Genomic DNA, 13,104 nt, shown 5'->3' on the forward strand with positions numbered 1-13,104 from the left:
GCACTGAGCGCCTTCCAGCTTCAGCAATCTCGTATCTCACTAGACAATGGATCGTAATGAGTAAGCTCATGATGCCTGACGGCTGTCCCCTGCTCTCCAGCTGGAGTCTGACATGCTCAGTTAATGTGAATTCAGGTCCTGGCACGGGCTGCTCTGTCACATCTCAGCTCCAACATCACCTGCTCAGGAAAGGCCTTTCCCTGACCACCTGCAGGCACTCTTTCACTTCATCCTGTATTACTGTCTTGCCATCCATGCTTATCATCTGAGAGGATCTCACTATTGCTGTGCTCACTGTCTGTCCCTGCAGGGCAGCCTACGCTCCAGCAGCGCAGGGGCCGTGCCTGTCTCATTCTCCACTGTCTCCCCTGAGCCTGGAACAGTTCTCAATAAACATTTTGATGAACTTGAATGAAATGAATAAACATAGATACAATCTGTAGAGGGTCCCAAAGGTATGCAGCAGCCTCTCCATCTAGTGTCATCATATTAACACTAGATAGGGGGAGGGAGAGGAAGACAGGTCTTACCTTTTACTTGCCTAGTAGTAATTTTTGAGGGTTTCCTTACAGTGGAATTCTACATGCATTTCCCTTCCCCTTATTTATTTTATTCATTCTCAATGACTTTAGACTCACTGGAACATACAAAGAGAGAAAGAGGGAGAGGCAAGTTTCCAGGCCCTCCAGGCCCTGTGCATAATTTATTAGTAGCAACGATCTTAATAGAAGGGTCAGTCGTCAGGCAATTACATGACATGAAAACCGCTGTCACTCTTACCCTCTCAACTCTCATTCCACTGAGACCCGTACCAGAAACGAAGAAGGAATTCCACCCAGAAAGACAATTCTGTTTTTCAGTTGCCCTGCACAGGAAAAAGCCGTACGGCACAGAGATACTCACTAATTTCTATAAAGAGTTCATTGATGTTTATCGCATTTTTTGCACTGGTCTCTACAAAAATCGCATGGATGGAGTCGGCGTAATCCTTAGCATCTCTCTCCATGACTTCTCTGAAAGGCAACGATTGCAAATCAGAAATGTGACCCATCAGTGCTTCATGTTATCCCACCTACCCAGTAATTCAGCAGACTGATGATGACAAAGGATGCCACGAATGGCTCGTGTCTATGGTTAAACAAAACAAAAATGTACTGCTAGCAACACATGCAGTGGAATGCTCAGAGAATGGCCCCGCCCGCCAAAGTAATGCCCCTGCGTTGGGAATTATAGAAGTGGTCCACAGAAACTTCTAACAAATGTGCTTTCCTGAAAACCTGCTTTCCCTGTTCCAGTATACTATTTCATGGGAGCTAAGCTCAGATCATGTCAAGCCTGATGCAACCAACATTAAATAAATTACATACCTGTCTACATACATAACCTAATTGGCTCCAAATGCCTGAACTCTTAATTTTACTTTGAAACTTGAGGAGTCCAGCCACACAACGAAAAGGGATTTTTCAATGCCAGAGATAAAGTAAAAGCAAGATTCTTGAACTGGATATTGCTCGGTAAGAAAAGGAACACATGATCAGCATTGTAATCTCCTGTTCTAATAACTTACCTTACATCGATAAGATCACACTTATTTCCTGCAATGGCAACTACAATATTAGGTGGACCGTGTTGTCGAAGCTCCTTTACCCAATTCTTTAATGTTGAAAAGGTCTCCTGTAACACACAAGGGGAAAGCAACTGGAGAGCTAAGCAACCAAGAGGGTTTTCAAAGCAGTCTGGAAAACACAATACAGGTCTTACTTCTTTTGTGATATCATAAACAATTATAGCTGCAGCCGACCCTCGATAGTACATGGGTGCTAAGGCACGGAACTGCAGAGAAAAAGAAACAACAAAATTGGGAAAACTGGTTAATGTTTTTTACTAGACTCTTAAACCCATTATCCCTACACAAAAGGTAATCTTTCTTCTAAGCCCAAGATGATATGATGCTTTAAAGCAAATGAGGCAGTGATTACCAAAGGCAACAACTCTAATGTAACACTGAAATGTCTCTCAGAAGATAGTTTAGAATACAGTTTTATAGGAATTAAATATAGTGCTATAAACAATTGTTTCAGCTAAAAAGGCTTTTTAATTGAACTCAATGTTATAGTTCCCAAATTCACTTATTCAATAGTCCTTTAAACTTCGGCTCCTCAAACGATCAAGGAGATAAAAATCATGCTGCAAATAGCTCTCCAGAGAAGCGGCTGCACTGGGGTGTCATGAAGAAGACCCTGTCATATGAATGCTGATGGTACCCCAGAAATGAGGACACGTCGACCCTCCATACTGGGATGAGTCTCTAACTCCATTTCTGCCTAATTCCATGCAGGTGGCAATTCCCAAATGTGGGTAAGTATCTAATTTCATTTACATGAAATTAACTCTGTATACACAGCTTCCTTCCACTCATCACCCGCTCTCTCATCCTGCACACAACAGGAAAGGAAAGGAAGGAGGGGAGAGAAATAACAGGGAAGGAAAGAAAGGAGGGGAGGAATGACGGGACGGGACGGGACTGGACGGGAAGGGAAGGGAAGGGAAGGGAAGGGAAGGGAAGGGAAGGGAAGGGAAGGGAAGGGAAGGGAAGGGTAGGGGGGCAGAAATGACAGGGAAGGGAAGGAAGGAGAATGACAGGGAAGGGAAGGAAAGAGGAGCAGAAGAACAATTTAAAGGGCTAGGCTGAGTAGCTGGCCATGTCTCTCAACCATGTCTCTCAACCATGTCTCTCGACCATGGAGGGTCGACGTGTCCTCATTTCTGGGGTACCATCAGCATTCATATGACAGGGTCTTCTTAATGACACCCCAGTGCAGTGCTGGCCATGTCTCTCAACCAGTGTGAGACATTATGCTGTTGCTCTCTGCCCAGTCCCTGGGCTCTCTGGCCATGTGGATGTGCTGGTTTGAGCACCTCACTCAGCGACTGTGATGCCAAAATTTAAAGAGAAGATTTTACCTGTAATTGATCTTTGTCTTACACCTCAAGTTTGAAACCGGATCCGACATAGAACGGGCTCCCACTGTCCTCCCACCTTATACTCTCTGCCCTGGTGGCTAGCCCACCTCAGGTAAGAACTGTCCGCAGAGCTTAACATCTGCTGCACAGCTCACATACAGTCTGCAACTTCTCACCTAATGAGCTTGATCTCTGGCTTTTAAATTTCCATGTTCATTTGAGTTTTACAAAAGAAAGCGAAATTTTGACTGTAAACTCCATGAGGGAAGGTAGCCTGTCTGTTTACATGGTTTTCTCTCTGGGGCCTAGCGCTTGCACATTGTAGAAAAGCCAGAATTGGTGAAAACACAAGTAAGAACTGTTAAGTATGGGGTGATATCAAACTAAAGCCAGACCCCAACCTCAGTGTCATAGGAAGTTTCACTGGTCTCTGTGAGAAAGACCCCTGCTTCTGGACGGAAGCCTGATAACTCCTAATAAAATATGTTGTTTTACAGAGAAAAAAACCAAAAAATACAGGTTAGGAGCAAGAAAGTACTACATAGAGGGAACTGCATTCCTGGTGGGGAAGATGGGCTGACTTCCAAGGAGAGCATGAGGGGAGCAGGAGTGTACAGGCAAGACAAAGGGATGGCATTAGCTTTCATTTCTGATGTACCACACTGCAACGTCTTTACAAGGCTGTTGTTGCTTTTACCTTCAAATTTGGAAGGTAAAATTCATATAGAAAAGTACAAAGATCTTAGGTTTGATAAAAGATCTTAAGTTTTGATAAAATGACATATGTGGATGCACCCACATAAACATCCCACCAAGATAGTAAACATTCCTACCAACACAGAAAGTTCCCTGATGCTCTTTAACCTTGACAATAACCCTTGTCTTCAAATCTACGCCATTGATATTGATATAAGCACAATGGTTTTCTTTTGCTTTTAACGGGCATAGACTATCCTTTTCCATTCTTTTATTTTCAAGCAATCTCTGTTTGTATTTAAGGCAGTCCTCTGCCAGCCAGCCCATGGCTGATCCTGCTTTTTGACCCATGCTGCTAAACTCTGCCTTTTAAGTGAAACGCTCAGTTCCTTCACATTTAATGTACTTACTGATATATTTGGTCTTACTGATATTATGTCACCATTTTGCTTTTTGTTTTATATTTGTTCCATTTCAAAAATCCTATTCTTTACCTCCCTCTTTTGCATTAACTGAATATTTTTAGTATTTAATTTTAATAATCTGTCCATTGGCTTTTTATCTATACCTCTTGTATTACTTTTTATGTGGTATGTTTGTATAACTACAATATACATTCCCCCCACACCCCCACAGTTGACTTAGAGTTTAAAAATGTACTACCCCATGTACAATACCAGAACCTTGCAAAAGTCTCATTTTTATCCCACTGTCCTATGTGATGTTGTAAAATACTAGTATTTTCAATCTACATACACTACAAACTATACAATCCAATGTTGTAATTTTTGCAGTATATAGCCAGTAGTCTTTAAATCAGCTGAGAAAAGGGATTTTTATATATTGCTTTCTATGGGTCCGAGTTACCACTTTGTGTCACCCGTCAGCCGGAAACCCTTCTGGGGCTGCTGCTGCATCCTCCCAGCATTTACTTTTCTAAAACTGTCATTGCTTTGACTCCATATTTGAAAGATAATTTGGCAGGGTGACTTTTTTGCTTTCAGCACTTTAGAGATGCTGTTCTACGGTCTTCTGGCCTGTTTGTGTGGGACGTTAGCCATCATTCATACTGTCCCCCTGTACATAACGTGTTTATTATCTCTGCCTGCTTTCACAAGCTTTTCCTCTTTAACTCTGGTTTTCAGCAGTTTGACTATGATGCACCTTAAGGTAGTTTTCTTTGTACTAATGGGTATACTGAACTGCTTGGATTTGTGAGTTGATATGTTTCACCAGATTTGGGAAATTTTCAGCCATTATTTCTTGAAATATCCCTTTTCTTCTGTCCCCGCTCCCCACTCCAGGGTCTCAGTTACACAAATGTTAGACTGTGTGGATTTGTCCCTATGGTACCGAGATTATGCTCATTATTTTCCCACTCTTCCCCCGTTCTTCTGATTGGCTCATTTTTGTCACCCATCCAGCAGATTTTTTCATTTCGATGTTACAGTTTTCAGTTTTACCATTTCCATATGGTTATTAGTTTCCATTCTGTGCAAGCTTCCCCATCTGTACAAAGTAGATAAGACTACTTTTCCTTAAATCTTTGAACAACTTAAACTATCTTTACCTTCTCCGAGGAGTGTGAAATTGCTGACTACTCATTGTGAGATTGGTTTTGCCGGTGGTTAGGGTAAGTCTGCCTGGGTCTGCCTTTAGTCCTTGGACATGGTGTCTGCTCCTGAGGCCTGATCCTTCTGAGGTTCCAATGGAAGCCCAAGGTGTTTACCAATCCCTCCAACACGGCAGGATTGGACTCAAACTCCAAACTCGATGTTTCCTGCGACAGACGAGCAGCAGCGCAATCTCTGCTCCGTCTTGTTGCCTCTCTAGCTGTGCCTTCTGTTGGGGGCCTCAGTGTCCTCCCCGTGCATTCACAACTGCGGGTCAGGAAAGCCTTGATGGGCATTTATAAGCAGATTTTAGGGCTTCCCTCCTCGTTGGGGCCCCCCTTTCTGGGACTTGCCTCTTCTTTCCTCGGTTGCTCTAGCAGCCCTAAAGTCTGCCCTCAGAAGTCACAAGCTAAATAGATAGGCTTTCTACTCGAGTCCTAGCTACCCTGTCCCACATGGACTGGGAGTGCCCTCCTGGGAAAAACTGTAAAAATGTGGGTTTCCCCCAGTGGAGTCTCTGGCTGCATCTGGTAGTACCTTCTGATAGATGCTGTTTAATGTGTTGTCCAGTTTCCAGAGAACTGTTGTCTGTGGGAGGGTGACTCCATTACAAGCCACTCCGCCATTACTGACATTGAAACTCTTTCATGTCCTTTTGTATAAAGGAAGGTGGCAGCCTAAATAGAGACTCAAAGGATGTCCGCACATCTCTGCTCCAAATCTGGCTCCAGATAAGGGTTCAGCAAACTTTTTCTGGAAAGGGCCAGGTATTAAATATTTCAGGCTTTGCGGTTCACTTGATCTTTGGTACAACTTCTCAACTGTACTACTGAAGAATGAAAGTAGTCGAGGACAATATGTAAACAAGTAAGTGTGCGGCTGTGTTCAATAAAACTTTATTTACAGAAACAAGCAGCTAGCAAGACTTAGCCCACAGGCCATAGTGTCGACTTCAGCTCTGATGATAGTAGGCTACTGCACTTTTTCCTGATTTGAAACCCAAAAACAGTTCCTTCCATGACAACGGTGACAATAAGTGAGCCTTCCTGGTGTCGCCTCCGGAAAGAGTCATCCGAGTAGCATGTGAGGATTCAGGAGCTTAAACCTTTAGACTGGATGCAGTGTCTACTAGACTCTGGTTAAGCAGCTTTCTTTTATATGATCACAGGCAACAAGTACTTGAAATGTTGTGACACTTATGGCATATTTATGATACGTGTTTGTGGTGCTTTGTGCACAGCCCCCAGACTACTGTACTACGAATCCTTGTTAGTGAAGGATGACTGAAAAAATGTCACCTAAAATGAAGTCATTAAGGACAGAAAATAGGGACAAAAAGGTCTGGCAGGCTCTGTCTTGAGAAAATAAATTTTAAGTTATAAAAACAAGTGTCATTTAATCTGACATTTGAAAAAAAACTCAGGTTTATTACTGCACCCAGAAGCTAGTTTGCTGAATGAATGAGCCAAGCTGACTGGTTCTTCTGATGAAACTGCTTGCTGGTGCAAGGTGACAGCTTCCATTTCATTTCGGCTCTCCTGGTCCAACTTAAAAAGGATAATTTTTACAAAACTACTTGAGAATTCCACCAGTTTTCCTTAGGGCTCTCAACCCTTCTACATACAAATCATTATCTTCTGAAGCACCTGTATCATCATCACTTCATTTAAGAAGATCCAACCATCACTGGCTTTACACAACACCTGTAAAGTTCTCCAGAATCTCTTTCACCGACTTAATGAATCACTCGGCAGTCCACTGCAACTGGCCCATCAAACTAATAGACAGTTGCAAGGGTCAAAACAGGGTTCACCCAAAAGGGTTTTTATTTTACAATGACTTTGGTTCCACAATGAATCTCATTACTATAGAAAACAGAGGATAAGTAAGGAAACAGGTACAATGCCATGGATAAGGGCAATCAAAGACTGTTCAGACTACAGAGATGTGCTGAAGAGTTTATCTAATGACTGGTGACCAGTATTGCACATCAGCTCTAGGTCAGACACTGTTCGAGCAGTGGGAATATAGCAGTGAGTGAGCGAGACACAGGTCCCAGCTCTCCCAAGCTTACAGTCTGGGGGAGAGACTGCCACCAAAGGCGACTAGACAGATATCTATTTACAACTTAGAATGAGGGTCCTAAGGAGAATAAATCAAGGACACTGATGGAGAATGAACTGGGGCCCTATTAGCTGTGGGGTCTGAGGGCATAACAGTTAACTTGAAACCAAAAGATTAGTAAGGAGAGCTGGCCAGGCACCCAGTGGAGGAAAGAGGAAGTTCCCGCAGAAGACTCGCTGTGTGTAAAGGCATGGTGGGCAGAGTCTGAGGAACTGAATGGAGACCAGTGGGCTGCAACTCAGTGGGTGAGAGGAGGATGGGCGAAGAGACAAGGAAGAGCAGGCCATGCCAGGCTTTGTAGGCCACTGGTCCTAGGTTGGCTATTGGAGGGGAGCTACAGGAAGATAGTGAAGGGTATTAAGCAAGAAGATAATAGGTCTGGTCTGATTTATGCTTCCAAAAGACTCCTCTGAGTCCTGTGAGAAATGATATAGTGTGGTGGAGGTTGGAAAGAGTGATAGTAGGGAGGAACACCTGGCTGAGAGCTAAAGGTGTCTGAGAGCATGGTGCTGGCAGTAGAGGAGAGAAGTGAATGATTTGAGATCTATTTGGAGCAAATGTGAGGGGGAGGTTGGAGTCAAAGATGACCTCTGGATTCAGGTTGGGGCAACATAGGTGTACGGCATTGTGGGTACTTATCTGAGAACAGCAGGACAGGAAGGAAAATCCACCCTCCCCTGAGGTGACATGAGAGGCGAGTTTTCTAGGTTAAGGTGGGAGCGGGTATTCAAAGCATAGGAAACAATAGTTCATGGGTGTGAGGGTATGAAATTGTAGGGTACATTGGTTGGGTCCTAGAGGGTAACTGGTTGGAGGAGGTGCAAATGGAAACTCTGGCCAAGGCTGGCATATTCAGGGACTTGGGAGGCCTTGCCCAGGACACACTGCCATCAGAATAAGCTCACAGATATGTCCGGGACGAAGCTCACAGTACTTCAAACCATTTGTGATTCACTGTTACATGTTTAACTTTTCTGAAATGCAGTGGCTTGGCAACCATAGGCTGGATCTCCTCTCAGGTCTCCCAATGGGGTCTGGGTCCTACCAGCCAGTTCTCTTGACCTCTGCCTGCTGCCTCATTTACATTACCTGGGCAAGCCCCTGGCTAAGAGATGTAGCTTCAGGTAGGGGTGAGGCAGCCTTATACCTCAGAGCAACTATTCCTGGTGCAGAATCAATGAGAAGGAGGGGAAAGAAAAGGCAGGCAAACCAGCTAACTATAAAACTTAAACCCTGGAAAAAACACACAAAACTTAAACCCTGGCCAGTCTGGCTCAGTGGTTGGATCGTCGCTGTGGACCAAAGGATCACAGCTTTGATTCCTGGTCAAGGGCATGAACCTGGATTGCAGGTTCAATCCTAGACTCCAGTCAGGGCATGTGTGGGAGGCAACCAATCAATGTATCTCTTACATTGATCTCTCTCTCTCTCTCTCTCTCCCCCCTCCCTCCCTCCCTCCCTGCTTCCCTCCCTCCCTCCCCCCCTCCCTCCCCGCCTCCCTTCCACTCTCTAAAAATCAATGGGAAAATATCCTCAGGTAAGGATTAACAAAAACAAAAAAACAAAGAACATCTTAATAGGATTCTGCTATTATGGCAGCAGCAAGGGAGGCATAAACACTATTAACTCTTTTTTTGTGGTTAGAAAAAAGAGATGCTCCACATCACAGTGCATACGGACTCAAAGCCTCGTGAACTCTATATCATAGCATGATTCCTTATGATGAGGGTGTTGCTGTATCATCAACTATATGGGAGGGGTAAACTGAAACTTAGGATTCAGTGAAAGGGCACATACGTTATCAGTCTGAAGAGCCACATGAGTTTTTGGCTAATAGGACAGACACCACAACTGTGCCTACAGATATGTTAAGGAAGGCTCTGTGGAAGCAACACTTGGGAAGGATGGAAGAGTGATGGCTAGCGAAGGCCTAGCTGTCCCTAACACTCCATGCAGATACAGAGTGCAAGGCATGGGAGATGGAGACTAGGGGCTGGATCTCAGATGAGCAATCGACACAGGGTGTGACATCCAGCATTAAAGCCAACAGCAGCAAGCTAACAGACAAAACCAGGACATTAAATCTGTACAGATGCATGGTGTCTACGTCCGGGACAACAGTAAGGCTGTTTTGTTTTCTCTGTTTGTTTGTGATGATTCTGTCAGGTTTTATACCACACACAGTATCTCTGCTGTCTTAGGTAAGACCGTGATGACAGACTATTTCTTCCGATTACTTCTGGTACACTTTTAAGAGCTTAAGATAGCACTGTGCAGCCATCAGATGTTCTATTTGATAGTACTGTTTGAAAACAAAATTAAAGAGAAGCTGAATAATGGGGTGGCTGCCAGATACCCCTCGACAGGGAAATCAGACTTAGGGCCCAGAGTAAAATAAGGCAGCAGGCAGGTGTGTGTTCTCCCACCCACCTCCCCACTCCTGTATGACTTGGGTGGGCTTCACCCCATCCCCACTCTGCAATGTGATGCCTCAGCCCAGTTCCCACGTCTGGTTCAGGCTCTTCCTTAAGCAGATAACCATCTTGGACAATTTTATCATCAGGCATTTATTAAGTACCTATTGCAAAGCACTGTGTTAGCTCATCCATTTCACTTAAATCTCAAACTTTATATGCTGTAAAGTTCCCTCTTTAGCTTTTAAAAGGCAGCTATAAATGAGATGTGCTTAGCTCTCCCTTTCTACCACTAATTCTCTTCTATCTTTGTGGGAGGACGGAGCCCCAAATTACACACAATGCTCTAAGCGGGATTTTATCAAGCCCGTTAGTCAGCATTTACTTTAAGACACTAAAAAGTATAAAAATGCCCTCAGTACCCATTACCACTTTCTCCATCAGTGGACTCTGTGGTTCTAATTGAAAAGAAAAAGGCTGTCCTATGCAAATAGGAATAAATGTATCTCAGGCGCGCAGAAGAGGAGTGGGTAATGTGAAACGACAGGGACATCAATGGTTTAGTTGGAGCTTTACTTGGGCCTCAGAAAAACACATAGTAAATTAAAGAGTACTTACTCGTTCTTGTCCAGCTGTATCCCAGATTAGGAATTTATGTAGCTCATTTTGGTACTGGACAGTCTTGGTCATAAAGGATGCCCTATAAAGAGAGACCTAAATGATCAGAATCCAATTATTTAAAGCATGTTGCCAGCCCCAGTCGGAAACATCATTTAGACTTAACGCTCAGGCTCCTGCTCCACACTCTGTTCTCATTGTGGTTCCCTCTGGAGTATTTATGAGATGATCAGATACTGGCTGCATAGTCTGTGTCAAAATAAAGCATTACGCACATCTGCCCAACACAAAAAAGAAAGCGTTCTTTGGCTTGTGTCTGCCTAAGCTCTGTATAACTTGGTAATCCAGACAATACTCTCCCTTGTAAAGTACAGAAATTGTTATTTTAAAAGATGGTAACATGGAAGAGCTTTCTATAATAGAATTTAGTACTCTATTAAAAAATATTAGGCCATTTGGATTTGTGCTCTCCCATTCCCAAACCACATGGCCATATGTACAGCCAAATAAGAGCTAGTGTAAGATAATATTCAAGGAGCAGGAAGATAGCTGAAGAAGCCACACCCTGGTGATCACCTCTGTTTCAGTAGCAAAACAGCCCTTCAGCTGACCTAATGGGCCACATCTGAGCCTGACCTAGTCTTCGATGGGAAAGGAATGACGGTGTGCAGGCCATATCGCTCATTCTGAGGGACCATTCTGCCCAGGGGCCTATGAAGTAGGAATCCTATTATTTGGAGGGAGGTGTCACATACCTTTTGGAAAATCTCTGAGGTGCCATGGTGGCCCAGAGCAAATGCTTGGACACCCTAGGGGCTCCTGGACACAGGTTTAGTCCTGCTCTAATACTATCTTCTACCCCCCAATGCACCCAGATAGTTCCATCTTGGGAGTCCTTTGTCCCCCAGGCTCAAAACATCGAAGACCCTGGAGATGACTGTCTCTCCTTTTCTACTGGATATTAAGCCCTTGGGGCCAAGGGCCCTGCTGCACTGTTGGAACCATACCCTGAACATCCCATTCAAGCACTTCCAAATACACTGGATGTTTGAAATACTTCTGAGATTCGTGTAATAGCTACATAAACTTTAAGACAGTACAAGATGAAATCGATAGAATGGCTCTCTGAAGAATCACTGAGCTCAGCTAAGTATCAGAATCCTTAGTTTTAAAAAACTTAAATTCTGCTACAATTGAATTCCTGGCAATATTTATATAAATTATGGTTTAGCAAGCAGCCTCCCAAACAGTGACTGTGATGAGGAAGGGAAAGGAAGTTAGAAAGCAAGATCACATTTTTGGATAGGTACTATTTACTGGATATTTATTTACTGGAAATGTACCCCTAGGTATCCTTAGTAAAGTGCTTTATGCATAGAAGGTGCTCAATAAATGGTTATTGTTTTGAGAACTTCTGGCAACTCACCATGATTAAATCAGGACGTGCAGCACGATTTCTCAGCAGAGATCTAAGCATTCAATCAGACTCGATTATTGTAAAAATTAAATGATATGATGTCATGAAAGTGCTCTGTATGTTGTAAAGCACTATACCTACACAAGGTATATTATTATTATTATTATTATTTTTTAAGGCAGCTCCAGGAAACATTTTAGTTTAGACTTTACAATTAGTCCTAAAAGCTTGCAACTCAACTCTCCATCAATTATGGCTGTTGTGTTCCATTTAAGAGTGACAATGGGTGTCCAATAGAGGCATATTAACAGAGCCCAGGCATCCAACACATCCATTATGGTTGTGCAAAGAACAAGAGAAGAAATATACTTTCAGTAGACAAAAGGCTGAGAAAGGTATATGTAACAATTAAAAGGAAACGTTTCATTATATGGTTAAAATTCACTGAAGTTCAACCTACCTGCCAACCATTTCCCCCTCAATGAAAGTACAGATTCATTACTCAGAGGAAAGACAGAATGGCAGCTGTCACATAAGTAAAGTATCTGAAAGGATTAAACCCAACTTCCTGTCTCTGACCCCAGGCCATCCTTCCAGCTTCTCCCATGGTCACCTCAACACACCCTTCCTCTCTACACCAATGTCTTCTTGTGTCCAAAGCTCTCCACTTGGATTTTCTTGGGTGTACATCGTTGGCTTCTTGTCCTTTGATTATCAGCATCATTCACCCACACTGCCAGTTCTTCAGGAATCTAGTCTGCCCTGTCTCAACCACCCAGAATAGCCCCAAACAGCCTCTCCACTGGCTTCTTCCACCCAGTGTGGGTGGGGATGGATTTTTTGCTTGAGGAAAGTCACATAGCTGTGTGGGCCAGTGTGAGATGATCCTATTTCCACTGGGCCACCTCTTAGGCCCCTCATCCCATACAGCAATTATTCTACATTCTTATGACTGCTTTTTAACTCTCTACCACTTTCTGCTCCCCTCCTTTTCAGGAAAAAAGCTCCTTTCTGCCTCTGCAGAGAAAATAGAGGTTAGAAACCCTAAATCCTCCAAAATATTCCCCAGTCAACCCTCACAACTTAAGAAGAAACAAATTTCCATTCACGCTGACTGTGATTTCCTTTTCTGACTTTAGCTGAATCCGACATGTCTTTTCTTTAATTCACCCATCACCCTTCCCCTGGATCATGATCCCAGCACATCCTGCCACGGCCACTGTAGTCATAAATTAGTCACTTCCTCACAGTCTAAAAT

General features: G+C 43.5%; 1 protein-coding gene across 6 annotated transcripts in view; it reads right to left on the bottom strand.

Moving 5' to 3' along the window:
* RAB22A (RAB22A, member RAS oncogene family) overlaps window positions 1-13,104 on the bottom strand; it is a 48,980-nt gene that overhangs the window by 10,736 nt on the left and 25,140 nt on the right. For 4 of the 6 annotated variants that reach the window (XR_009454001.1, XR_009453999.1, XM_059705205.1 and 1 more), the window contains 4 exons: window positions 10,430-10,511; window positions 1,762-1,833; window positions 1,568-1,674; window positions 904-1,013 (listed from right to left, as the gene is read on the bottom strand). Coding sequence is in view for 3 of the 6 variants with exons in the window: in XM_059705205.1 (XP_059561188.1) it covers window positions 904-1,013; window positions 1,568-1,674; window positions 1,762-1,833; window positions 10,430-10,511 (371 nt within the window). In the remaining 3 variants the exon portion in view is untranslated. Of the gene's footprint in view, window positions 1-780; window positions 1,014-1,567; window positions 1,675-1,761; window positions 1,834-10,429; window positions 10,512-13,104 lie in introns of all 6 variants that reach the window. The other 2 variants (XR_009454000.1, XM_059705206.1) reach the window with 2 other exon arrangements.

Source organism: Myotis daubentonii, chromosome 8, assembly GCF_963259705.1.
Source record: "Myotis daubentonii chromosome 8, mMyoDau2.1, whole genome shotgun sequence".
NCBI classification, from domain to species: Eukaryota; Metazoa; Chordata; class Mammalia; order Chiroptera; family Vespertilionidae; genus Myotis; species Myotis daubentonii.